Genomic DNA, 26328 nt, shown 5'->3' on the forward strand with positions numbered 1-26328 from the left:
ACAACAGCCTTATTGTGTCAGAACAATGGTCCATCTAGCTCAGTATCCTGTCTTCTAACAGTGGCCAATGCCAGGTGTTTCAGAAGGAATGAACAGAACAGGCAATCATTGAATGATCCATCCCCTGTCATTCACTCCCAGCTTCTGGCAATCAGAGGCTCTTGGGACACCCAGAGCATGTGGATACATCCCTGACCATCTTGGCTAATAGCCATTGATGAACCTATCCTCCATGAAGTTATGTAGTTCTTTTTTGAACCCTTATAGTTTTGGCCTTCACAACATCCCCCGGCAACAAATTCCACAGGTTGACAGTGCACTGTGTGAAGTAGTACTTCCTTGTGTTTGTTTTAAACATGCTGCCTATTAATTTAATTGGGAGACCCTTGGTTCTTGTGTTATGTGAAGGAGTAAATAACACTTCCATATTCACTTTTTCCACACCATTCATCATTTAATAGACCTCTCTCATAGCCCTTCTTAGTCATCTCTTTTCCAAGTTGAAAAGCCACAGTCTTTTTAATCTCTCCTTGTATGGAAGCTGTTCTATACCCTTAATCATTTTTGTTGCTAATATATCTTTGTTGAGATGGGGGGACCAGAACTGCATGCAGTATTCAAGATGTGGGCATACCATGGATTTATATAGTGACATTATGATATTTTCTGTCTTATTAGCTATCCCTTTCCTAATGGTTCCTAACATGTTGTTAGCTTTTTTGACTGCTGGCGCTGCACACTAAGTGGATGTTTTCAGAGAACTATCCACAGTGTCTCCAAGATCTCTTTCTTGAGTGGTAACAGCTAATTTAGACCCCATCATTTTATATGTATAGTTGGGATTATGTTTTCCATTGTGCATTACTTTGATTTATCAACATTGAATTCCATTTGAATTCCATCTGCCATTTTATTGCCCAGTCACCCAGTTTTGTGAGATATTTTTGTAACTGTATCAGCTGGGCCCTTCTTTTCCATTTCTGTGAAGAAGGAAAACTAGCCCCTTACATTTCAGGTTTCATATTTGTTATACAGTTTGTCAACACCTGTACTACTAGTGCTACTTATGTTTAACACTATAGTTGAATTTTCATTTGCATCCCTTCATTTATCAGCGCCATTCACTGTATTTAAGGACCAAATGTGAAAGGAAGCAGTATAAAAATGGAAGTACAGTACACTGGCACCATTTTCCTCTTTGGAACTATGCTTTCCACTGAGAGAGATTTGGAAACTGTGTTCACATTTTTTATGGTTTCTCTGGCCTGTAGGGGAATATTTTACCCAAATCATGCTGCTCTGAAACAAGCCTCCTGCTGATAAAAATCCATAGAAGTTGCTTTTTGTCTTGTTGAATTATGTATGGTATGCATCCCCCAACTGATCCATTATAGATGCACAGCAACAGCTCATTGGTGCTATGTGTGTGCCTATCTCCCATGATTCAGACTCACTATCAGATTCCAGCCACAACATGTACACGAGGAAATCTGTGTGTGGCAGGGCAGAAGATTTCTGCTCTAGTCTGGCTTTACCAAAGCACGCAGAGAAACCACTTCTCAGGCCTTCTGTGATGGGAGTGTCAGAGGGGCATTCCGGGGAAAGCCAAAAGCCCAAGGGCACAATTTACGCTTTCATACACAAAAAGAGAAAGATGCTGTGACAGAAAATGGTGCAACCTCCCCTTTCCTAGGGGACTCTCAAGGGGCCAGTGCAGTCTGCAGCGAGAGGCGTGCATAGTCAGGATATATGCTGAGCCCCGCCCCCACCACCATTTAGAACTACTTCCTCAATCCCCAGCACAGTCCCTGAGTGAGGGTCAACTCATCTACCAAGTGTCGGAGGAGCAGACTAATGTAGGGAGGTGTAATTACATTTCCCTGATATGTAAACAGCAGGTCACATATCAGCCACACAGAACCAAAACTGAGAAGGGTACTTCAGAGTTACTCTGATAATTTGACTCCTTAAACTCTGTGTTGCATGAAGTTTTGCACCTTGATATGACAGCAAAGGCAGCATTGCTAATGAGTTGCTTTCAGATTAATGTTAACTCTCCTGTTACTAATGCCACACTTATGGCACCAAGGGCAACAAATCACTTACCTCCCACCTTTTATCCTTCAAATGTGCATGGTACAATTATAGTGCATGCACTTCCATTATTATAAAGATAAATCATTTCACATCCAGAATCCAGCCACAATACAATCACCATGTTTCTTTTAATAGCAATGAAATACATCAATGTCTATTGGCTGCAGGTACAGTAAAAACAAGTATTCTCTGATAAATATGTGTTCCTCATTACTTTTATGTACAGAGAATATATCAGGTATGAAGGATCTTTAATACAGCAGCAAAGTGACAGCCTGCAGAAGCAATTATAAATAACTTGTCTTCTGAAATGATGTAACTTTGTGCTGAAATAGTGCCATCTCAGAGAAATCATATAGAAGTGTATATTATCACATTATAGGCCAAATTTATTCTGGGTGTAACTCACTGATACTTGAACTATGCCAGGACTCCCCCTAAATGTATGTGCTGTGTACATACCTATCTTTGCGTGCGTGTGTGTGTGTGTGTGTGTGTGTGTGTGTGTGTGTGTGTGTGAGAGAGAGAGAGAGAGGGAGAGAGAGGATTAAAAGACACATGGATTTATCATCTTTCCTCCTACCGTAAATGTTATTTTTCATAAAGATTTTCATAACTTTGGCTAATATTTCTTAATGACTAATCAATAACACAGATTCTGACTAAAGGCTGTCTTGTCCAATGCTCAACCCCCTTGTAAAGATATTGGCAAATAGAGGATGCTATCATCCTTACTATCCTCATTTTTATGGGGGTGTGGTTTATTTAAAATACAGCATTTTGAATGTAGACGTAAGCTTTTTGTAATCTCTGGGTAGAGATAAGCATAAACACCCTCCATGTGAAGGAACAACTTTGAGTCTTTGTCATAAGTTGCCAGATGCAGGCAGTTAAAAGAAATAGATATATTTTATAGTCATCATATACAGAACAGATTTCCTGAAGACACAATCTGAGGATAATATATTTATACCATTTTCGTGGATTCTTTGAAGAGGAATTTCATTGTATACAGTGTTAAGGGAAATAGCCGCATTATGATTGTGTTCACCTGAAGAATTTATTTTCAGATTTGTTTCTTTTTAATTGTAGACCTACTGATTCACAGCCACAGTCATGGAAACCTCTTGGGTCTCTGTGGCCTGGCAGTCAACTGTACAGTCAGGAAGATTCAGCAGACATTTTGGTCCCTTTCCTGCAGCCACGCAACACTGATTTCCCCCTTTGCAGTCAACTCCTCATTGTTGGTGCTTTTGAGGAACAGTGCCTGGTAATGTCTTTTCAGGATTGAGCCTTAGATTTCCTGCTTATATCCCACGTTGTGCCTGACCCTCACATAGCTGTGCAGTGTGGATGAGGGACTAAGGAGACTTCCCTACCCTTGCATGGCTGGCACAGGGGCCATGAAGAATTGCGCTCCTCTGGGCATGGAGACTGCTGCCTCATTATTCCCCCGAGGGCACACAGCATTCTAAAAAGGGCAGAATGGGGCAAAGAGTAAGTAGAATCATGGCTTTATTAGCCCCACTTGCCAGGAGCAGAGAAGGCTACCATGTGCACAGTGTGGATGAAATATGTTGCACCCCATGAGGGACTTTAGTAGTGAGCACATGCATTGTTCTCTCTTGGGGAAGTTCTCCTTCTGAAGAAGTCCTTCCCCTAACACAAGGCTGTGCCTAACTGGTACAATCAAGCACTAAATCACTGAATAGGATTTTGTTCATGTGAGCTACACTGCAAGCTAGGCAAAACTGCCCTTGACTTCATCAGGCCCTAAAAGGTTTCTAATATACTTTAACTACTATGAGAGACAATTTCAAACTTTACCAATGTGTGAGGAGGTTTCAATACAGTGAGGACAGAATCTGGATTGAAGCCCCCACAAACATTGATGCAGTTCAGAGTTTGAACCCAGATTTTGCACTTCGCCCCTCTCTTTATAGTGGGCTGAATTCAACATCCCAAATGTGAAGACCCTCCCACATAGGAGAACCAAAACTCCAGATCCAGATACTAATCTTGTGGCTCTTAAAACAAACAAGGGCAAAGATTACAAAATGGTCTTCTGCTGCATGATTCCTAGAAATATGGTAAAAACCTGACACAATTTGAAAACATTTCTATAATTCAAGAAAAGGTCAGTTTTACAAAGGTTTTAGAATACTGACATTTTTTCTTATTTCTTTGGGGAAACTGATGGGGAACATCCACATATATATTAAAAAACATTGTGTCAGGTTTTGATTTTTTTTTCTAATTAGGTTTCAATATTTTGAGTCCTGAATCACTATTTTTTTTAAAAATAAAAGCATAATTATGTACGTCTCTAGATATTGATATGGAAATAATGCTACCATATATATTAATGCTTTTTCTTATGCATAGGGAGGTGGAACAAAATCTAGTAGAAAATAATTTTTCTACAGGGTCTTGAAATTCTCCCATGGAATTCAATAAAAATTGAATATCCATGCAATAGAATTCTATAGATGCGGTTCAAAAAAACCTATTCAAGAGTTTTATCATTCTCTATTACAAACGACAGATTTTTTTTATTAATTTTGATAGAACTATATTAAATTATCTTTCATCCCTATTAATTTCTATAGGACTTTTCCAGAAGGGTGATTTTCAGAGGTGCTGAGCGCCCACAGCTCCCACTGAAGCCTCCAGGAGCTGCTGATGGTCAGCAAATCGGAAGATCAAGCCAGCATTGATTAATATATATATATATTATCATCGAACAGATTACTTCATGTGTTATTACAGCAGAAATCTTGGTATCCTTGTCAACACCTGAATGATAAAACAGAGACATCTACTGGTTAAAATAGGGAAACTTGCTTGAATGACTTTCTGAAGCTCTAGCTTAGGACTTGTGAGATCTCCTTTCACTGATGTCTCCATACCACTATTAAGTTCCAAAGTCTTAGTTTCTTTAGGCAGAAAAGATCTCATGTTGCTGTTAGTCACTCTTGAAGTAAATATTACCAATCCATTCAAGCACCAATACTGCTCCAATAGAAATCAATAGCAAAACTCCCAATGATTTCAACAAGAGCAGAATCAAGCCCTGAAGTGTGAGAAGGATGTAATGATATGGAGCGTAATAGATGTTTACAGGCAAGTAGATACTCCAGACAAACCAGACCCCTCCACAGTGCAGGAAGTGTGTAGCACTGTTCTAGGCCACTCCACCATTTGGGAGGAAGAATTCTTTCCTCGCCCATCTGTTCAGAACCTGACCTGGCAACTCAGGGCAGATGCTTAATCTGAAATATGGGCCTAAATTAGGAGACAGGTTTCAGAGCGGTAGCCATGTTAGTCTGTATCAGCAAAAACAACGAGGAGTCCTTGGGGCACCTTAGAGACTAACACATTTATTTGGGCATAAGCTTTCAAAAGCTTATGCCCAAATAAATTTGTTAATCTCTAAAGTGCCCCAAGGACTCCTCGTTAAATTAGGAGAGTTCACCTAACTGAAAACCTGCTTTCCTATTTAATAAGGCAAGCCATTAGTTTGAGTTCATAGAAAGATAAACTGATAAATGATGGGTGGATAATACATTTTGTATATCGAATCTTTAGTTGGTACAATCTGATCTTTCAAAACATGATATGATGACATTTAAATATTTGTTTTAAGAATTTAACTCAGTGGCTGCTTCACAGACTGCATCATATCATGGTAAAAGTAGCAAAGCATTGTATGTAACATTGCATAATTACGGATGAAGTTATGGGAGGGGTTAAATAATATTCTGGAGTAATGTTTAGACTAGAGATGGGCTTGAGCCCAAGCCCTGGGTCTGAACTACCCCAAACATTGGGGAAATTTGGGACAAGATATGAACTTTTTTAGCAGAGAAACGTTCACTATGTGCTTGCAAAACATCAGCTTGCCAGTGTGTGACTCTGGATGATCCAACTGAAAAAGAATTACACAATGACGCTGGGCACACTTTTAGCAAGAGCAGGGAGTGTGGGTGATCACCCAGTATCGCCCTCCATACATTCTACAAGAGAATCGTTGTTCACCTGTAGCCTGGCTGTGAATTCACAGCCTCAATTCAGTGCAGTCTTCATACTAATAGTAGGAATATGTTTCTGTGCACAGCCCTTCCCTTTTCCAGATTATTCCTACTAAGAATAGAAATAATCTGGGATGGAAAGGGCTATGTATAGACACCATTGCTGGGTTATGAAATATGCATTCATTAATATATGGACTATGTACACAAACACTTGACCATGCCCCAATGTACACTGCAGCTGCTGTCATGGAAGGTCTACAAAGCAGCATATCCACACAGTTTCAAAAAGTCCACAACAGAGGCATCCAGCTTTTATCCCAGGCTCTTGCTCCTGACCACAGGTTTGCTTGCTTGTGTCTCTGCCCACCCCCAGCAAGGATCTGACCCCATACTTTCCTTACTATTTAGAATCAAAGAATCTCTTGAGGTTGTAAGATACAGAAAAGATTAACATGGAATTCACTGCTATAACTATTTGGCCTGCTTACATTGGCTCAAATTCACTGATTTGACCAGGCTGTGCTTGCTGCAGGACACGAAAGGGCTTTATGCCACTTTTTGAACCTCCCTGATCTTAGGGCTGATGCCTGGCACAATTTAGAGTAGTCTCAAGGCTGCTCTTATTTACACCAAGCAGTCTATAGCGCCAAAGGGCCATGTTGGCAACCAGGGATGGCCTCACAACACACACTGTTTATTAGCCATGTGTCCTATACCTGAGGCTGGGCCAATAGTGATGTAGAGCTGCTACTCCAGCTCTATGCCACCGGGGGATTCCTCATACACCTTACGCAAAGGAAATCCTCATATAACCAATCTAGCCATTTCACTGGTATAAAGCAGCTAGATGGGGAGAATTAGGGTCATCAATTTCTATGGGGTTACTGCAGTTTATATCAGGCAACATTGTGTTCTTTTATGGCATCATTCTGTAGAAATCTCACTTTGGTTTTCTACCTAATTTCTCATAATGATCACATTTAGGGTTTGTCTACACTACGAGAGTAGTTCGATTTTAGTTAAATCGAATATTTGCAATCGATATTAGAAAGTCGAACGTGTGTGTCCACACCAAGGACAGTAATTCGACTTTGTCAGTCCACACTACCAGGGAAAGCGTCGACATTGGAAGCAGTGCACTGTGGGCAGCTATCCCACAGTTCCCGCAGTCCCCGCTGCCCATTGGAATTCTGGGTCGAGCCCCCAATGCCTTCTGGGGGAAAAAAATGTCTCGAGGGTGCTTTTGGGTAACTGTCGTCATCCAATCGTCACTCCCGCCCTCCCTCCCTCCTTGAAAGCGCCGGCGGGAAATCAGTTCGCGCACTTTTCTGGTCAGTGACAGCGCGGACGCCACAGCACCGCGAGCATGGATCCCGCTGCGACCATCGCTGCAGTTGTGGCCGTTGTCAACGCCTCGCAGCTCATCATCCACCTTTCACAGAGGCAGATAGAGAGAAATCAGGCGAGGAGGCTACGGCAGCGGGGTGAGGACCTGAACTCCGAGAGTAGCACACGCCTGTCAGAAACCACGACACCCAGCGCCGAGGACATCGCGTTTGCAATGGGGCATGTGGATTTTGTTGAACGGCGATTCTGGGCCCGGGAAACAAGCACGGACTGGTGGGACCGCATAGTGCTTCTGGTCTGGGATGAATCCCAGTGGCTGCGAAACTTTCGCATGCGGAAGGGGACTTTCCTGGAACTTTATGACTTGCTGTCCCCTGCCCTGAAGTGCAAGGACACCCGCATGCGAGCAGCCCTGACTGGTATTTACTTGGAGAAGCTTACTGACTCGCTGTGATCTCAGCGAAACCAATATCCCCATCGTTATAGCAGCTTGCTGCGTGCTCCACAATCTCTGTGAGAGCAAGGGGGAGACCTTTATGGCGGGGTGGGAGGTTGAGGCAAATAGCCTGGCTGCTGATTACGCCCAGCCAGACAGCCGGGCGATTAGAAGATCCCAGCGGGACGCGCTGTGCATCCGGGAGGCTTTGAAAGCCAGTTCCAGGACTGAGCAGGGTACCCAGTGACTTTTAAGTTTGTGGACACAGAAGCTGAACTTGCCCCCGTTTCTTTACCCAGTTACCCCCTTCACCCCCTTCCCAAAAAATAAAATCTGTTCTGTTTTGCTAATGAACACCGTTGTCTTCATTACTCTTTTCGCGGGAATGTTTTAAACCTGGGTTTAGTGTTGTGATGCTAATGATGCTTCTAAACTGCCCTCCCCTGCCACAAAGTCACAGAGCAACCCCGCCCCCCCCCCCACAGAACATGAAAGCCACCTCCCAGACTGACCAGGGTAACTAGTCACTGCACTGTGTATGTGCCCTGCTGCTGGGCCTGCCCCCTGCTAAAGGTGACTGTCCTGTCTAATTACCAAGCCCCTTCCCCCCCTTCAGACAGACTCTCCTCCAAAAGAAGAGGATGGAAACAGTAATGAACAGAAACGTATTTTTTATTAACAACCGCACATGGAACGGGGGGGTGAAACTTGGACGGGGTCTTGTGTGAGGCGGGTAGGAAAGGACTTTTCAGATTTTGGGGAATGAGAGCCTTCTACTGCTATAGCTGTCCGCTGGGGTGGAGTGAAAGTTTTCACGGCCCCTGCCGCCCCTCCGTGTTTGGACTTTGGGTGAGGGGGGTATGGGACTTGGTGGCGGGGCAGGGCGGTTAGAGAGAGACTGCAGCGGGGCTCTCTCCTCCTGCCTCCGGTCCTGCAGAACATCCACAAGGCGGCGGAGCGTGTCCATTTGCTCCCTCATTAGTCCAAGCAGCGTTTGAGTCGCCTGCTGGTCCTCCTGTCGCCACCTCTCCTCCCGTTCCATGTTTGCCCGGTGCATTTGGGACAAGTTCTCCCTCCACTGTGTCTGCTGGGCTGCCTGTGCTCGGGAGCATCCCATTAGTTCAGCAAACATGTCTTCCCGTGTCCTCTTCTTCCTCCTCCTAATGTGCGCTAGCCTCTGGGCAGATGTGGCTGTGGGAATTGGAAAAAGGGAGTGAATTCCTGAGACAGATCAATGTATCTGTGAACAGAGAACATAGTCTTGCTCTGTGAACAAGACCATGCAGAGCACCTATCACACGCGCACTGAGGACAAGGTCGAATTTTCGGCCCTCGCCTACAGTGCCTGTGGTCTTGCTGTGGCGAGCTGAGGAGCGGGGCAGGACACCGGACTTTGTCTAGCTGGCAAACATGGTAAGCCGTAGACTTGTGGCTGCTTAAAACTTTAAGAGTGGCACTGGCCTCCTTTCACATAGAAAGCAATGCGAGTCTCTGCTGGCAGCAATCCTGCAAGCATGAACTCTGCCCCTGTCCCAGCCCCTCGCGGCTGTAAACCGCGTGGCTGTAAACCGGCAGTTGCAGTTCTGTAAAGGAACGGGCAAGCAGTCCCAATACTAACTTTCCCCTACCTAATTCAAAGCAGAGCGTCATGCCAGACATCACCCTCCTGAGGGTCTCGGAGAGCCAGAAGGAGAAGATGCTGCGGGACAGCCTGCAGAAACCGGGGCCATTTGCTGCTATGCTGTGCAAGGCCATGATCCCCGAATACCTGCTGGCGTTGTGGCAGGGAAACGTGTCATACCACGGGGGGCCCAATAAGCTCTCCCTGCCAAAGAACCTGATAATTAGGCTGGAAAGACACCTGCAGGAGGCCTATGAGGAGTTCTCCCCGGGGGATCTCGCCTCTATCCCCGGACACATCGACCAGTTTTTGGGTTAGGTGCCCTTGGAGGGACAAAAGAGTGGAGCGTCTTGGGCAGTGTAATCATGAAGCGGACATTGTTGAATTTTCTTAAAATGGTTCGGACTATACATTGAAGCGGCCAAAGACACAGTAATCATGAAACCCTTTGTTCAGATTCCCCTTTTTGTTGCACTTTCCTGTTTACATGTTTAGAAGCACTTTACCCATTGTTAATATTTCAAATCTACCTGTTCTGTTATAAATAAAAGTTTACATACTTGAAAGCACTTTAGCTATTGTTAATATTTAAAATATGCAAGTTCTGTTATAAATAAATGTTAAGATATTTAAAACACTTACTGCTTGATCCTTCCCCTAAATCTGTGTCTGGGGTAACGGCGGGGGACGGTTGGTAGGGGATCTCTGTGAGGGTGATGAAGAGCTCCTGGCTGTCGGGGAAATCAGCGGTGCCAGCGCTGTTGACTGCCTCGTCCTCCTCATCTCCTTCTTCATCTTCCCCGTCCGCTAACATGTCGGAGGAACCGGCCGCGGACAATATCCCATCCTCAGAGTCCACGGTCACTGGTGGGGTAGTGGTGGCGGCCGCACCTAGGATGGAATGCAGTGCCTCGTAGAAACGGGATGTGTGGGGCTGGGATCCGGAGCGTCCGTTTGCCTCTTTGGTTTTTTGGTAGCCTTGTCTCAGCTCCTTGATTTTCACGCGGCACTGCGTTGCATCTCGGCTGTATCCTCTCTCTGCCATGGCTTTAGAGATCTTCTCGTAGATCTTTGCATTCCATCTTTTGGAGCGCAGCTTGGCAAGCACGGACTCATCTCCCCACACAGCGATGAGATCCAAGACTTCCCGATCAGTCCATGCTGGGGCCCTCTTTCTAGTCTGGGATTGCACGGCCATCTCTGCTGGAGAGCTCTGCATCGTTGCCACTGCTGCTGAGCTCGCCACGCAGGAAATGAGATTCAAACTGCCCAGACAGGAAAAGGAATTCAAATTTTCCCGGGGTGTGGCTGGTCAGAGCATCCGAGCTCGGACTGCTGTCCAGAGCGTCAACAGAGTGGTGCACTGTGGGATAGCTCCCGGAGCTATTAGCGTCGATTTCCATCCACACCTAGCCTAATTCGATATGGCCATTTCGAATTTAGTGCTACTCCTCTCGTTGGGGAGGATTACAGAAATCGATTTAAAGAGAGCTCTATGTCGAACTAAATAGCCTCGTGGTGTGGACGGGTGCAGGGTTAATTCGATTTAACGGTGCTAAATTCGACATAAACGCCTAGTGTAGACCAGGCCTTAGTTTACCTAAATATTCTATTTTAAAATCTTCTTGTAATTTACTCTCAACAAGCTAAAAAATAATATCTAAGGATGCTGCCTTTTAATTTACATATGCAGAGTATTTTGGTTTTATTAATTATTCAATTGAAGCTCCTCCCATTTCTGACTGACACTGTTATTTTTGCCTTTGAATAAAATGTCTGTATGTTAATGGAGTCTCATGGATGAATCTTACTGTACATCTGCCAAAACCAGTTTGGTATCTTTTTCATGGAATTTAGAAATGGAGTCTAGTTAAACACCAGCACCTTTCTTTTGTCCTTTAGCATTAATACTGTGTAAAACTGGATTTAAGTTAATATGTTATTTAAGACAAAGAGTATGGAATTTAGAACCTAATCAAGGCTATTGTGCAATGAAGCATAGGAAAAACTACTTTTTAAACTATCCCTGGGAGTTAAGTAATGACAAACAATTCATTTATCAATAGAGAAGTGATGAAATTGGGATTGTCAGATGATCTCCCTCTTTTAGAAAACGTGGCTGCAGTTCGTATACATTCCGGCATTCATATTCATATGTTTTCAGTATGTTCTCATTTTTGGTAGGATTATCATGCCATTATGTGGCATGGCAGGGGTAAAACCCCCTTTAAAGCCCTGCCAAAATGCTGGCTGCAGCCTGCTCTCCGGCCAGGAGGCCAGGGTAGAGACACAGGTATTCAGCAGGAAGCCCAGCTGCAAGCCCTAATCAGGGCTGGCTCAGAGGAACATGCTGAGCTGAGTGCTGACAGCTGGGCTGAGGCACAGGTGGGCTATAAAAACCCTGAACAAACCTCAGGGAGGGGGCTAGACTGGGAGGAGACAGGAGCATAGTATCGCTGTCTCCTTACCAGAGAGGGAAGCCTCAAAGGCAGGAGACCCTGGGGAGGGTCTGTGGGGTGCTAGCTGTTGGGAGACCGGGGAACTGCACGAACACTGTAAATAAAGACACTTGGGTGATCCAGCAAGAGAAGGCATGGAAGACTCTTTATTATACCAGCCTAAACACAGGGTGCCGGCACAAAAGTGGGACAGCCTGCACTGACCCTGTGACACATTAATAGAATTATTGAGCCTCATAAAACACATGAATTATACAGAAGTTAATTTTGCTTAGTGTATTTAGCACAAGCAAGCCAGCTGTAAAACAAAAATAATAAATACCAGGGATTAACTTTACACTTAATTTGCTGTGATTGTTTTGGTTCCAAAAACAAAAGTGTATATTTAGAAGAAAGTTTATAGACTTATGGGACCATGGATGCTGTGATGAAATCAAGTCCCTCAGATTGTGACTGGAGTTTTCATATAAGGCAGTGTATCTATGTCTGGGTGTGCTCCAACCTCCCCACTGAGAAGGCAAAGGGTTAGCTGGACAGGGTGCAATGAGACCTCTCTTTTAGCCTCAGTTTCTTAAAAAACTAAGTCTCTAGCTGCTATGGTCATGGAAGAAAAAAATCAAAATCTGAAATGAGTGTAACTGATGTGGCAATATCTGCCAATGTTTGTAGAGAGCCTGTAACAACAGTTCTGAGGTGTGTTATCTCAGATGCCAAAGATATTTTAAATGTCAGTATCATTAACTGTCTGACTGTTCATGTAATGAAGAAGAGGAAGTATCATATTTGACTATCTACTTGTAGTTGAACAAAAAAATTGGTCTGATAGATAATGGCAGTCATCAATTTGCAAGATCAGCCATACTCCATGTATTATGTTACCTCAAGAAAATCAAGGCCAGTGATAGGTAAAGTTGATGAAATAAGAATGGTTTAACAATGAACTTAAATGTGAATGTCAAGTCAAATATAAATTCAAGTGCCTAAGAGATTTCAGCTTTAAATACACTCGATTAAAATATCAACAAATGTGAATAACATTCACTATGAGGCAAACCAAATAACAAAATATCTGTTTTGGCAGCATTTTTATATATATAAAATCAAATATATCCAATTTTCTGCTTCAAGTAAAAGCTAAAAAACTACAGGGTTCCTGTATCAAAATGAGTAATGTCAAAATAAATCTGTACATCAAATAAGCTGATTCCCATACTATCTAGTCAACAAACCATGTTACAATTAATTACAGCTAAATGATTGTTCTTATCTGATTTTTCCTTGTGGTACTTGTTTGGCTGTGCCTTGTTTTTCCTGCCATTTCTAACAACCTGTTTAACAGCAATCAGTAAATAGAAACATTTCACCTCTGGAGACATTTTCCAGCCTAGTTCAGTGGTATTCTGTCTCAGAAATAAATCTCACTCCAATATAACCCTTATAAACTGCTAGTATATTTTCACATCTTCATTATATAAGGAGATGATAGCAAAAAACCTATGTTTATACAAGGCATGGGAATGGAACTATGTAATTTCAGTGTTATATCTAGTAATGTGCCATGGCAAGTTATTCAGCACCACCTTCATGGACAGCTCCGTAGAGCTTTGCTATTTAATGTTTCTGTTATAGTCTGATTCTATCTGTTTGTCTACATTATTATCACCATGGGATAATCAGCACTCCTTGGTCACCTAAAATGCCCTTAAGGCCAGTAGACTTTTGTGGTGTGCAAGGAATGCAGAATAGTGCCAACAGTGTGGAATGGTAATTTATGCAGCATCATTTATGTGGGAGTTCCAAAAAGTCTAGCACATTGTTGGCAATGATAATACTAAACTTTGTCCAGTCTGGCAAATTAGTAGAACTGTGAAAAGCTTTCATCACAAAATCCAAACACCAGTAAAACTCAGCCTATGATCATCAAAAGGCTTGCCAAGGTTTGTGGACCTTCTGAGTGAATGTGAGCAAAAATTTTAGTGAACCCACACTTTCCCCCCATAGGTTTCAGGGAGAGTTTTATTGTTTCATTCAACATCAGGCATAAGTCTGCAACATTTGCTGATTTTTCTCAGAGTCCTTGGTGTTTTTTGAACCCCAAAGTGAAAGTGATGGAATCCAAATGAAAACAAACAAAAAGACCCTTGAATTGGCAAACACTTTGTAAATGGAAACTGCTGGTTTTCATGCCACTCTTAAAACATCTCTCTTTTGCTTTTACATATCTTTTGGAGCAACATGACGAATTACATTTTAACTATATTCATCCCTTATGTTACCAGTAAACTTTAGCTAGAAATATATTTTATTTTTCTTTTAATCTGCATTACTTTGAATCATTGTATTAATTAAACAATTTGTGTTATATTTATAAATTAGTTATCAACACAACATCTGTCAATAATATGATATTCATGTTCAGCGCTTGATCCAAACCCCACTGATGTCAATGGAAAGATTCCTATTGACCTCAGTGGATTTTGCATCAGGTCCTCAGTTATTAGAATGAACTAACATTCTTCTGCATTAAATACTGCCTGTCAGTTTGCTATTGATTTCATGTCTCCATCTGAGATGGCCTTTCACTATTCAACAACAAAATTACCATAGCTGATTTGATAGGTATTTTTATCCTAATAGGATGAGGCATAATTATAATAGATTCTTCAAGTATTAACTGCAATACTAAGACTTCAATAGGAATTTTTTCCTATTTAACACATTATATATGTTGATTAAGACATGCAGGAGAATGAAACAGAGACAGTGATGAATTATAAAGGAGAAGGCTGCACCTGCATTAACTCTTGACTTAAACGTGGGGGTTAACCCCATCCACAACCTGGGTGATCCAGCCCATATTCCTGCTAAATCCTGATGCTTAAATTCACCCTGGGGCAAACTGGCCCTTAAAATCTAGTCCAGCCAAATACAGTGTATTGGGCAAGAAGATGAACAAGAGGATTCAGCATTATATGTATGGGGAGATCAGTATAGAAAGTCTTTGTGAACAAACTGGAGGCTAAGCAGGGATCTGAAGGAATAGAGGTCATGGTTCTTATTACACAGGAAATGAGAAACTGTCCCAAGCATAGGGGGCTGTATGACAGAAGTTGTGAAACAGAGAATGGTAGAGAAGAGAAAGGGGTCTTTTCCCACACATCTAGCAACTATGCACGATGTTCTTTAAGGATGTTATAAAGAATACCTATGGATTCAGTCTTCAAATCCTCAATCAAAACTCCCATCGAGTTTGACCTCAATAAGGACGTCTAGACTGAGCCTTTACCGTGACATTCACCTAGCACAGAAAGCCAGTAAAAAGACCATGTGTACCACTTACGTGCCACACAAGTGCTGCATTAAGTGGTTAGGCCCTTGAGCAGGCCTTCTACTTGGGAGTTCATGGCATTCTGAATGCATCTCTCTTCAAGGTCAATGGAGAAATTTCAAGCTGAGTCCTTAAAAAAAAAAACCCACACAATGATTTTGGGAAAAGCTGAACTTGAAAGGTCAGGAATTTAAATAATATCATTAAGGAAAGAGATCATGAGTAGCAGAGAGAAGCTGTTCAGTAATTACACACACTGTCAAAGTCTCATCAGATGTGCTAATTATAATTGTAATATGGGTTTGATCAAATTTATGTTGTTCTGTTAAATTATTTTCCTCCCCTTCATTGTGTTTAAACTGCCACAGGAGTCTGAAGTCAGAGATCATGTTGGAGAGGTGAACTTTCAAAAGGGAAACTTTAGGAAAGGAAGTGCTGCTACAACTGCGTTGTCAAAATTCCATTACAAATAATGGTTTGCACAGTAATACACACAGCAGCATGTCATACATATTGTGTGAGCTCATGGCAGGGATGAAATCAACTCATGTCATCTCTGTACTTCATATAGGGTCAAATTCTGCTCTGACTATTGTGTTGTACACTGGTGTGGGGGAGCATCCTTGAACCATCCCACAGGACGATTCATAGGGTTGAGAGACAAAACAATTGGGAATGCTCCTTTCTGTTAGCACCAGATACCAACAGCAGCATCTATACATGCTGTGCCAAGAGCTGTGCCATGCATATAAACCAGCTGATCATGCTCCCATGGCGCATATCTGGGCATGCCACCCAATATTCAGTGGGGCCCTAATGGCTTGATCCAAAACCTGTTGAATCAATGTTTTCCATTGATTTCAGTGGGCTTTGGATCAAGCCCGGGATGCATATATCTTCCCTACCCTTGGGCAGATGCCTTAGGGAGAGAGACTCCCTGCACCCTGATACACCTTCACAAGACATTTGCTCATAATATAGAAGTTATTAATAATGCTTCAAAAGCATAATGGGCTACTGGTGTTTGGTTTTCTTCTTTTCCTGATGAAAACATTTAGGAGCCCATAGGTCCACACTTGTACCTGCATTCACATTAGCTGCAGGCAAACATCGTAGGCTATAAATTATTTTACTTGGTACAAATATAATTGTATTTGTATATAGCTTTAGTGCTTGTGAAAGCCAGGCTCACAGGGCTGGCAACTGAAGTTCTGTACACAGAAGAGTAGAAGAAGGGAAGTGACAGTGCAGGTTTTCCAAACCCTGCCCCATCAATGTGCATCAACTCCTTCCCAGAGGATAAATGGGTAGTTTTGGTTTCTGTGCCCATTCAGTCCTTTCCCTGTGTCAAAAAAGATGCCAAATATGATGGTTGTATGTGTGATGCAGACAAAAAATGTGTAACTGGAACTCAAATCAAAGGGGATAATATAGCTAATCTAGTTTTACCTAATTGCAAATTTAAACTAATTTAAGCTGATTTCCTTTACTGACTGATTCAGTTCAGCTCTGAATTTTCTCTTGGCAGGATGGCTGCATTTCAGTTTGGACCTAGTGTGTCCTTTCCACCACTTCATGCAATAATTTGATTTTAATGAGAGTGACCTCAGAAGTAATTTTATAAAAAGGGTTGTTGCAGAGTGAGAGGAATGCAAGAATACCTAATGATCTTCAGATTTTGTATAATAAAAAAACAAAGTTTTTCTATGTCGTTGTAATAATGGTTGATGAGTTCAAGTAAATTAGATGCTTAGGAAGAAAGCCAGTTTTTAATGGCAGTTTAATATTGGAGATCTACCAAATTTCCTACAGCTTGCTGCTAATTCTTGCCATAAGAATATTGAAGCTTCAGTATCTACAGAATCCCACTAAGGGTCTGATACTGCACTTTTGACATCAGTGGGAGTTTTGCTATTCACTTCAATAGAAGCATGATCAGGGCTTAAGTATTAGTCTACAGAGAAAAGATTTCTATGCACACATTACTTCAGAAACATTAGGCTAGCAGGAAATATTTAAAACACTGAATGAGGTTTTATTTTTGTAGCTGTAGTTAAATAGTATAAGTTGCCATTAACACTTTATCAATAGATTATATGGATATTCACTTTTAATGCAGAAAGAAAAAATTAAGTAAACTATTTCTTGTCTTGAATTATAGTTCAACTGCCATGCTGTTTCAAATGTCTTTTGTGCTGCTGTTCTAAACTACTCAGAGCGAGAGTAGGTTTTCCAAGAGTGAAATGTGGAGTAAGAGAGAACCAAAGCAAATTTCAAGAATAATGAGGTTTGTGTGTGAAAACTTGCATATGTGCCTGTAATGTGTGTGGGTGTGTTAAATGAATAAGCCTTTTAAAAGGATAAAATGTATGGTAAATGTGTGTCTCTCTATTCACAGGTTCCTCTGCTTTTTATGGCGCCTACTCATTTAATGCTAAACATGATACCTTATTCTGTAGGTTGGTTACTTGATCTCCTAATTAGTCACAAAATTCTGGTTAGGCATTTGGCCAAGTGGCCCAGCCGTATCTCAGATAGTTCCCTCAGTAATCCTAAATTCTGTGCAGCCACTCCAACACTGTATGAGGCAAAGGAGCCTGGAGGAGGTGACATGTAAGCTTAGCTGCAGCTTGGCTCTGAATCTCCAGGGCATTGTTTCTCAAAGGGTTCTGCTGTTCCCCCTCTCACTTTCACTCGTCTCCTTCAGGCCTGGTCTACACTTAAAAGTTTTGCCTCGTAAAGGTTGGGTAAGGTTGTAAAAAAAAATCACACCCCTACACAACATAGCAGAAGCTCTAGTGTAGGTGCAGTTATGCCAGCAAAAAATACATTTTGCCGGTGAAGCATATTTTGTTCAGGCTGTTGGTATAAGGCAGGGGTGGCCAACCTCTGGCTCCGGAGCCACATGCGGCTCTTCAGAAGTTAATATGCAGCTCCTTGTATAGGCACTGACTCTGGGGCTGGAGTTACAGGCACCAACTTTCCAATGTGCCGGGGGTGCTCGCTGCTCAACCCCTGGCTCTGCCACAGGCCCTGCCCCCATTCCATCTCTTCCCTCCCCCTCCCCTAAGCCTGCAGTGCCCTCGCTTCTCCCCCTCCTCCCCAGAGCCTCCTGCACGCCACGAAACAGCTGATTGGGAGGTGCGGGGAGGAAGAGGGAGGTGCTGATCGGCAGGGCTGCCAGTGGGCGGAAGGCACTGGGAGTGGGGTGGGGGAGCTGATGGGGAGTTGCTGACGTATTATTGTGGCTCTTTGGTGATGTACATTATTAAACTCTGGCTCCTTCTCAGGCTCAGGTTGGCCTCCCCTGGTATAAGGTATATCAGCAAAAGAACTCCTGCTGGTATAAGCTGTATCTCCACTGGGAGGGCATAGCTATACTGGCAACCCCTTTCTTGTGTAGACAGTTGCTGCTGTTACTATTGCTCCCCTGCCAGGCTTTGCCTAATGACTTGTAAAATCTAATTAATTGCAATACAGGGAGTCCTCGGACTTACGACACAATTCGTTCCTCAGAATTGCGTTGTTAAGTCAAAACGCTGTAAGTCCAAACCGCTTTTCCCATAGGAATCAATGGTATGAAGGGGGGATTGGTTCCTGAACCAAGGCTTGATACGGTATTTTCATCACAATAACCCAGATTTTTGTACTAAATGAATTATAGCTGACTAATGCTGCAGCATCAATGTATTTACTGTACACTGTATTTTGTAAACAGCATTCAAATAAACATATAAACTCACATATGCTGCTCAGAATGCCGGCAACACAGGCTAAGAAAGCTGGGGAGAATGGCACACATGCTGAGCCTCAGCCACTCACTTTGCAAACTTTCTGGGGCTGAGAGCCAATAAAAAACGAGCAGCAACCCTACCTGGCAACAAGCTATCCTGCTGCCTCGAAGCCAATCAGAAGTGACCCCTTCCAGCTCCATACCAATATAACGCAACCAGGAAGTGATTTCAAGTGAACTTTATGCAAATCGAGCATCATAAGTGTGAAACAAGCATCATAACTGCCTAGGGAGGTTGAGGAATCTCCATCTCTGGAGATATTTAAGAGTAGGTTAGATAAATGTCTATCAGGGATGGTCTAGACACTATTTGGTCCTGCCATGAGGGCAGGGGACTGGACTCAATGACCTCTCGAGGTCCCTTCCAGTCCTAGAGTCTATGAATCTATAAGGGATGAAATGGGCAGTCAATTAAAAAGCGTCATAAGTGGCATCCAACGTAAGTCAGGCGTCATAAGTCCGAGGACTCCTTTTAATTAAAACATACTATGTGGAATGATGCAGAGTTTTAATTACACTCCAAAGTCCCAATGAAATAAAAACTTTAAATTCTTGCATGCAAAGTACTCCACTTAGGAAGGAACAATCAGTTGCACACATACAAAATGGGAAATGACTGCCTAGGAAGGAGTATTGCGGAAAGGGATCTGGTGTCATAGTGTATTGCAAGCTAAATATGAGTCAACAACTGTTGCAAAAAAAGCAAACATCATTCTGGGATGTATTAGCAGGAGTGTTGTAAGCAAGACACAAGAAGTAATTCTTCCACTCGACTCCACGCTGATTAGGCCTCAACTGGAGTATTGTGTCCCGTTCTGGGCGCCACATTTCAGGAAAAATGTGGGGAAATTGGAGAAGGTCCAGAGAAGAGCAACAAAAATTATTAAAGGTCTAGAAAACATGATCGATGAGGGAAGATTGTAAAAATTTGGTTTGTTTAGTCTGGAAAAGAGAAGCCTGAGAAGGGACATGATAACAGTTTTCAAGTACATAAAAGGTTGTTACAAGGAGGAGAGAGGTAAATTGTTCTCGTTAATGCCTGAGGATAGGACAAGAAGCAATGGGCTTAAATTACAGCTAGGGCAGTTTAGGTTGGACATTAGGAAAAACTTCCTGTCAGGGTGGCTAAGCACTCGAATAATTGCCTAGGGAAGTTGTGGAATCGCCATCATTGGAGATTATTAAGAGCAGGTTAGACAAACACCTGTCAGGGATATTCTAGATATACTTAGTCCTGCCATGAGTGCAGGGGACTGGAGTAGATGACTTCACGAGGTCCCTTCCAGTCCTACAATTCTATGATTTTATGATTATAGGAAACCAAAATCATTTCCTTTGCACTAAACATCCTTCAATAACATGAACAGGTATATAGCTGACAACTTAATTTTACAATATTGCAAATCTGCCATTCCATGTACATTTTCAACTCTTACTGAAACCCCTGGTGAACACAGGATTTGCATGTTACCAGCAACTTGCACCGAAAATGAATGACTCAGAGATAACAGGTAGTATCACCTTGATTCACTAAGTTGCACTTTCTTCTCTGGACAAGAAGGTCATGTGTCCAAGTCCTAGAAAAGGGTTTGTTCTTGTATATAATGCTAACAGTGCAGTGTTAGAAGGGGTGCTGTACTTCAGAGTCACCCATTCCTCAGATGAGATCTTTCCCTCTCCGGTCCTACTGCACATTTTGAAAAGTTCACAAGATAACCCCTATATCCTGGCCAGCATCCACTAACTAAAGCAAAGTCTGATTACAAATTAGACAAATGCTGCTTTCATGATTTTATTATCTCAATATAACTCTGTACCACCTGGCTATGTCATATACTATTCTTTATATTCTGCGGCAGGCTGAAATGAGGAAGCAGTCTGTTTGGCTGACAGTAGCTCCCAGTTGCACAGTGCATGTTGTTAACAACTTCACAGTTCCTACCTTGGCCACATTGATAATGTATTTATTTTTCCTTCAAATTTTTAAAATAAAATTATACTGTTATTAAATATTTTATAGAACCCAAGGATGTGCAAGCTACAATGATGTTATTCTAGGATGCTGAGGTATGTGCAATACCTCAGGCTTTATTTACGCTTCAAACCTTTACACAGGGAAACCTGATATTCTAACATAGATAAGGCATGTCTCACAGTTTAGTGAGGAGTGGTTGCACTGCAGTATGATTCGCTTGGGAATCCATTCCTTTGAAAACTGACCTCAAACCGTGAAGGATTTCAGTTCCAGGACCACTATTGGTACTGGCTATGCAATCTTATCCCTTCCATGTTCTCTTACCATCCTGTAGCAGTTTGCTAATGTTCACTTCTTTTCCCTGAATGGGAAGTGGGATGACTTTCTATTGAGAACAGGCCCCCTAGCAATGCCCTGAATAGAGGTGTAATGATACATACAGCCCAGGTTAATTAGAGCACAGCTTCTTTCCTCCCTCTGCTTGGACTGTGGGTTGAAGGAAGACCAAAAGAGATGGTTCAGGATTCATTGAGCACAAGTAGATGGCTCTTATTGGTTCTCCTTAGAAGGAAGAGGGTTGACAGGAGAGACTCTGGAGAGATGCATACCTGTCTGGGTTACTCCAAAGCATGGGTGATGGGTTCTACTTTGTATGTTTATTCTGCATTATTCTGAGTTGGAAAAAAAACTGGGGATTGTATCTGGGAATGACTCTCAGACCTCTGTGGCCTTTTTTGTTTGTGTTTAGAGAGCGGAGTCTGCTGTAAGTTACAGCCCGACTTGAAAAGACTGGTGTACCTCTCAAAGTATGAGTTAGCCCAAGCCAATGGCCCCTACCTCTGTTATTTCCATTGGGGTCAATGAGTCAGCCGTCACATGTAGGACAGATTTGTATATTGTTTTATTGCACTCCACATTTTTTGTATATTAGAGCACTTCCGACTGCCTTATTGTATCTTTGGAAGAACACCAAACACCAAAAGATGGTTTTAAATGAACCATTTCTGAGAAATGAGAACAAAGGCTTTTTGACTGAGCATCAATTAAATAGTAAAGCAGAAAATAATTAACATTAGTACTTCTAATAGAAACCTTGAGTTACTTATGGCTTTTTTTAAAAAATATGCTTTTCCAAATAAAGTACTTCTATAGATTTGTTTCTCATAACTGTTAAACTTTCATAAATAATTTCAAGGCTGCCCATATTCCTTTATCTTACAAATAATTGAACTAAAGGCTAAAAACATTAAATTCTGTAATATATTCTGTTCTTTTATCATAATGCTAACTATCTGAAGGAAAATGACCAGATATTCCTCACAAAATGAAAGCTACAAGACACTGAAATTCCTGTTTCCCATTAAAATTAATGGCAAAATGTTTCTCCTTAGACTGAGATCAAGCCATTTCCACAACAATCTGTGTAACTTCTTCCATACAATGATCTGTGAGAACTTGATTTTGTTTGCCTTCAGGCTACTGTATAAGGCTATACTTCTCAACCAAGCTTTTGCCTAATCGAATGGCCATTTCCTTCATTCTTTAAGTGCGCCCAAACTGTCATAGGCATCACAGCGATGCAGGATCAAGCTCTTAAGGCATTTCTTTTTCTTTCCTTGTTTAGACTTTTCTAGTTTAAAAATTGATGTTTGATTTTATATGTGATGAAATGAGAGATGTGAGCACTATGAATTATTAAATTAACTAAATTGCATGATTAATTTCAGAACATGTTAATCAGTGTAATAGGGTGCTTGGTGGGGTCAGGTGCCCTAGTAGTTACCATTCTTAGCGCCATCCTCTCTGTGGGTAGGATTTGCAGTCCTTCTCTTAATCAGAGGTGCACTCAGGTGGCAGGAAGTCTATGTCCCTCCTGTAATAGGGGTCGTTGGCAGGGGAGCCTCGACCCACACACTCAACCAGGCTCTGACCCATGACCCTAGGAGGGTCAACCATGTCTGGCCCCTGAAGGTGCCTTCTGAGTTACCCTCCCTGGGTCACTTCCTACCGTCTGCCTTTCTCCTCCAGTCTGATATGAGGCAAAAAGAAAAGGCAACCAAAACCGTCAACCCAACCAGGCTCAACACATAGTCTTCCTCCCTCTGGAAGGCTTCTCTGGCATCCTTGTCAAGAACCTTCATGGAGAGTCTGTCCTCCTCCCCAGCCTCCCTCCTTCTGCGCTGGGTTGCTCTCTTTTCAACTCTTTCTTCAGTTGGAACATGCTCTGCAGGTCTGGAGAGGTGGGGCTAGCTGGGCCCAGTACAGCCCTTTAACCCCTTCAAGCCCAGTATGGGGTCATACACCCCATCACAATCAGCCATTCAGTTTCTCAGCAGTGAATAAGGTTTAAAATAATTACATTTAATGCTGAATGCTAAAAGATGAATGTTTAACACAAGTACAGAAACTGTGGCATTTTATATTCTTTGCCTGCAGAGTTAATTTGTATTAATGAATATCAACCTTTTTATTTTAAAATTATAGGCCAAATCATGCTCACCTTACTCATAAGTAGACCCTCTGGAGTCAGTAAGAGAAGCAGTATTTGACTTGATGTGGGTAAATCTAGAGTTTTTCTTTGTGAAAATCAAATAAAAGAAAGAAAGAAAAAATAAAAGAAAAAATTTAGATAACTTTGACTTTATTTGGAGCACATAACACATTTTTTAAAGAATACAAGCAACCACTTACAAATACCTTTACTTTTAACTTCCAGGATGGTTTGCTAACCAGAGCCTTGTTTATTTTGTTTTACAGATTTTGGCCATTGTATCCATTCTGTTCATCGTACTGTCAACCATTGCTTTGTCTCTCAATACACTACCTGAGCTTCAAGAAATAGATGAATTTGGACAACCAAATGACAACCCCCAGTTAGCACATGTTGAAGCTGTGTGTATTGCTTGGTTTACTATGGAGTACCTTCTGCGTTTCCTGTCCTCACCAAATAAGTGGAAGTTCTTCAAAGGTCCATTAAATGTGATTGATTTACTGGCCATTTTGCCATATTATGTCACCATTTTCCTCACAGAGTCCAACAAAAGTGTGCTGCAGTTCCAAAACGTCAGACGTGTGGTTCAGATATTTCGTATTATGAGGATACTAAGGATCCTTAAACTTGCCAGGCATTCAACAGGCCTTCAGTCTTTAGGTTTCACTCTCAGGCGGAGTTACAATGAATTGGGTTTGTTGATATTATTTTTAGCAATGGGAATAATGATCTTTTCCAGCCTTGTGTTTTTTGCTGAAAAGGATGAAGATGCTACAAAGTTTACCAGTATCCCAGCATCGTTTTGGTGGGCTACCATCACTATGACCACTGTAGGATATGGTGACATTTATCCTAAGACTCTACTCGGAAAAATAGTTGGAGGACTGTGTTGCATTGCTGGAGTGCTGGTAATAGCCCTGCCCATACCAATCATTGTGAATAACTTCTCTGAGTTTTACAAAGAGCAAAAACGGCAGGAAAAGGCCATTAAAAGAAGAGAGGCCCTTGAGCGAGCTAAAAGAAATGGAAGCATTATCTCCATGAACCTGAAAGATGCTTTTGCGCGCAGTATGGAACTCATTGACGTAGCAGTGGACACAGGAAAGCCTGGCGATCCAGCCAATTCAAAGGATACACCTGATGATAACCACCTATCTCCAAGCAGGTGGAAGTGGGCCAGAAGGACAATGTCTGAAACAAGTTCAAATAAGTCTTACGAGAACAAATATCAGGAAGTTAGTCAGCAGGGCTCCCATGAGCAATTGAATAATGCTGCTGATGCTGCTTCCAGCCCACAACACCTGAGTGCTCAAAAATTAGAGATGTTATATAATGAAATTACTAAAACTCAGTCTCAGCCTAATCTTAATGCTGGCTACCAAGATCAGCCAGTAAAACCACCTGAGTATGAGGAAGAAATAGAAATGGAAGAGGCTACTGGGCAAAGAGATGAGTTGCCAGCTGGACATACAGATGTAATAACAGACATGAGAAGCACATCTAGTATTGATAGCTTCACCAGTTGTGCAACTGACTTCACAGAAACAGAAAGGTCACCCCTTCCTCCTTACCTTGGCTCTCACCTGCAAATGAGATTCCCGAGTGACTCTGTTAATCTAGAGGACAACCAAACAAAGAGTTCTCAATTTGTATCACTCACAAGAGAGAAGATGCTTGCCCCTAGAGATGTCACTTTTGACTATAAGCCAATTGACACTGCTGCAAACAATGATGGTTGTGGCTCCCAAACTGTCCTGCATGGTCATTTGCATTTTGACAGTGCCATGGAAAGCCCCAAAAGTTCTCTAAAAGGTAACAATCCATTAAAACCTAGATCCCTTAAAGTTAACTTTAAGGAAAACAGAGGCAGTGCTCCACAAACTCCACCAAGCACTGTGAGGCCATTGCCAGTAACAGCAGGAGCAGACTTTACACAGTCTACTTCTCAGCATATTAGCACCATTCTTTTAGAAGAGAATTCACCCCAAGGTGAAAGACCCATCATGCTGGGTGCTGATGCCTCGATGCTTTGCCAGGGACCTCCTAAAAGATCATCCCCTCTGTTTCCCAAACAAAAGCTTTTCACTTTCCCTTCAAAGGAGAGGAGAAGCTTCACTGAAATAGACACTGAAGAAGAAGAAGACTTCATGGAGATCTCTGGTGTGAAACATGAAAAGAAGCAGGATATCAAAACAAATTGCTTTGGGGACAAACACAATGATGGCACCCATTTAACAGACGAGCCAAGAGTCAGCTCTTCTTCACCCAAAAGCATGGGTCACAACTGTACTCAAGACATTTACCATGCTGGGAGTGAAGTAAAGAAGGACAGTAACCAAGAAAGTTACAAAATGGAAAACCATTTATTTGCCCCAGAAATTCATTCAAATCCAGGAGAAACTGGTTATTGTCCCACACGTGAAACCAGCATGTGACTAGTCACAAAAGCAATAAAAAAAACTCTTCTTAAAACCACAGTTAGTAATGCCTGTGAACTAAAACATGGAAGCCTCAAAACAAAAAACAAAAAAAAGTGCATAAAATTGTTATTTTTGCATGGCATGAAGAGTTGTTTAGTTTACGTACTGTTTAAGTAAAGAGTTCCAAGACTGCTTTTTGTAACAAACAAACAAAAAGGGAGAAAAAAATGACTCAAGAACAGTGAGTAAAATAAAGAGAGCTCTGTTAGGAGCCAGTGTTCTGCAAAGTCTGACATTTTTGATCCTTTCACTTTATGATTGTAGACA

General features: G+C 42.1%; 1 protein-coding gene across 1 annotated transcript in view; it reads left to right on the plus strand.

Moving 5' to 3' along the window:
- Positions 1–26016, plus strand: part of KCNB2 (potassium voltage-gated channel subfamily B member 2) — a 249961-nt gene extending 223945 nt beyond the window's left edge. Inside the window, exon 2 of the mRNA XM_024197636.2 lies at positions 23848–26016. Coding sequence (XP_024053404.2) covers positions 23848–26016 — 2169 coding nt within the window. The remainder of the gene's footprint in view (positions 1–23847) is intronic.
- Positions 26017–26328: the final 312 nt, after the last annotated feature.

The sequence above is a fragment of the Terrapene carolina genome, unplaced genomic scaffold (assembly GCF_002925995.2).
Source record: "Terrapene carolina triunguis isolate 2854851 unplaced genomic scaffold, T_m_triunguis-2.0 Scaffold58, whole genome shotgun sequence".
Taxonomy (NCBI): domain Eukaryota; kingdom Metazoa; phylum Chordata; order Testudines; family Emydidae; genus Terrapene; species Terrapene triunguis.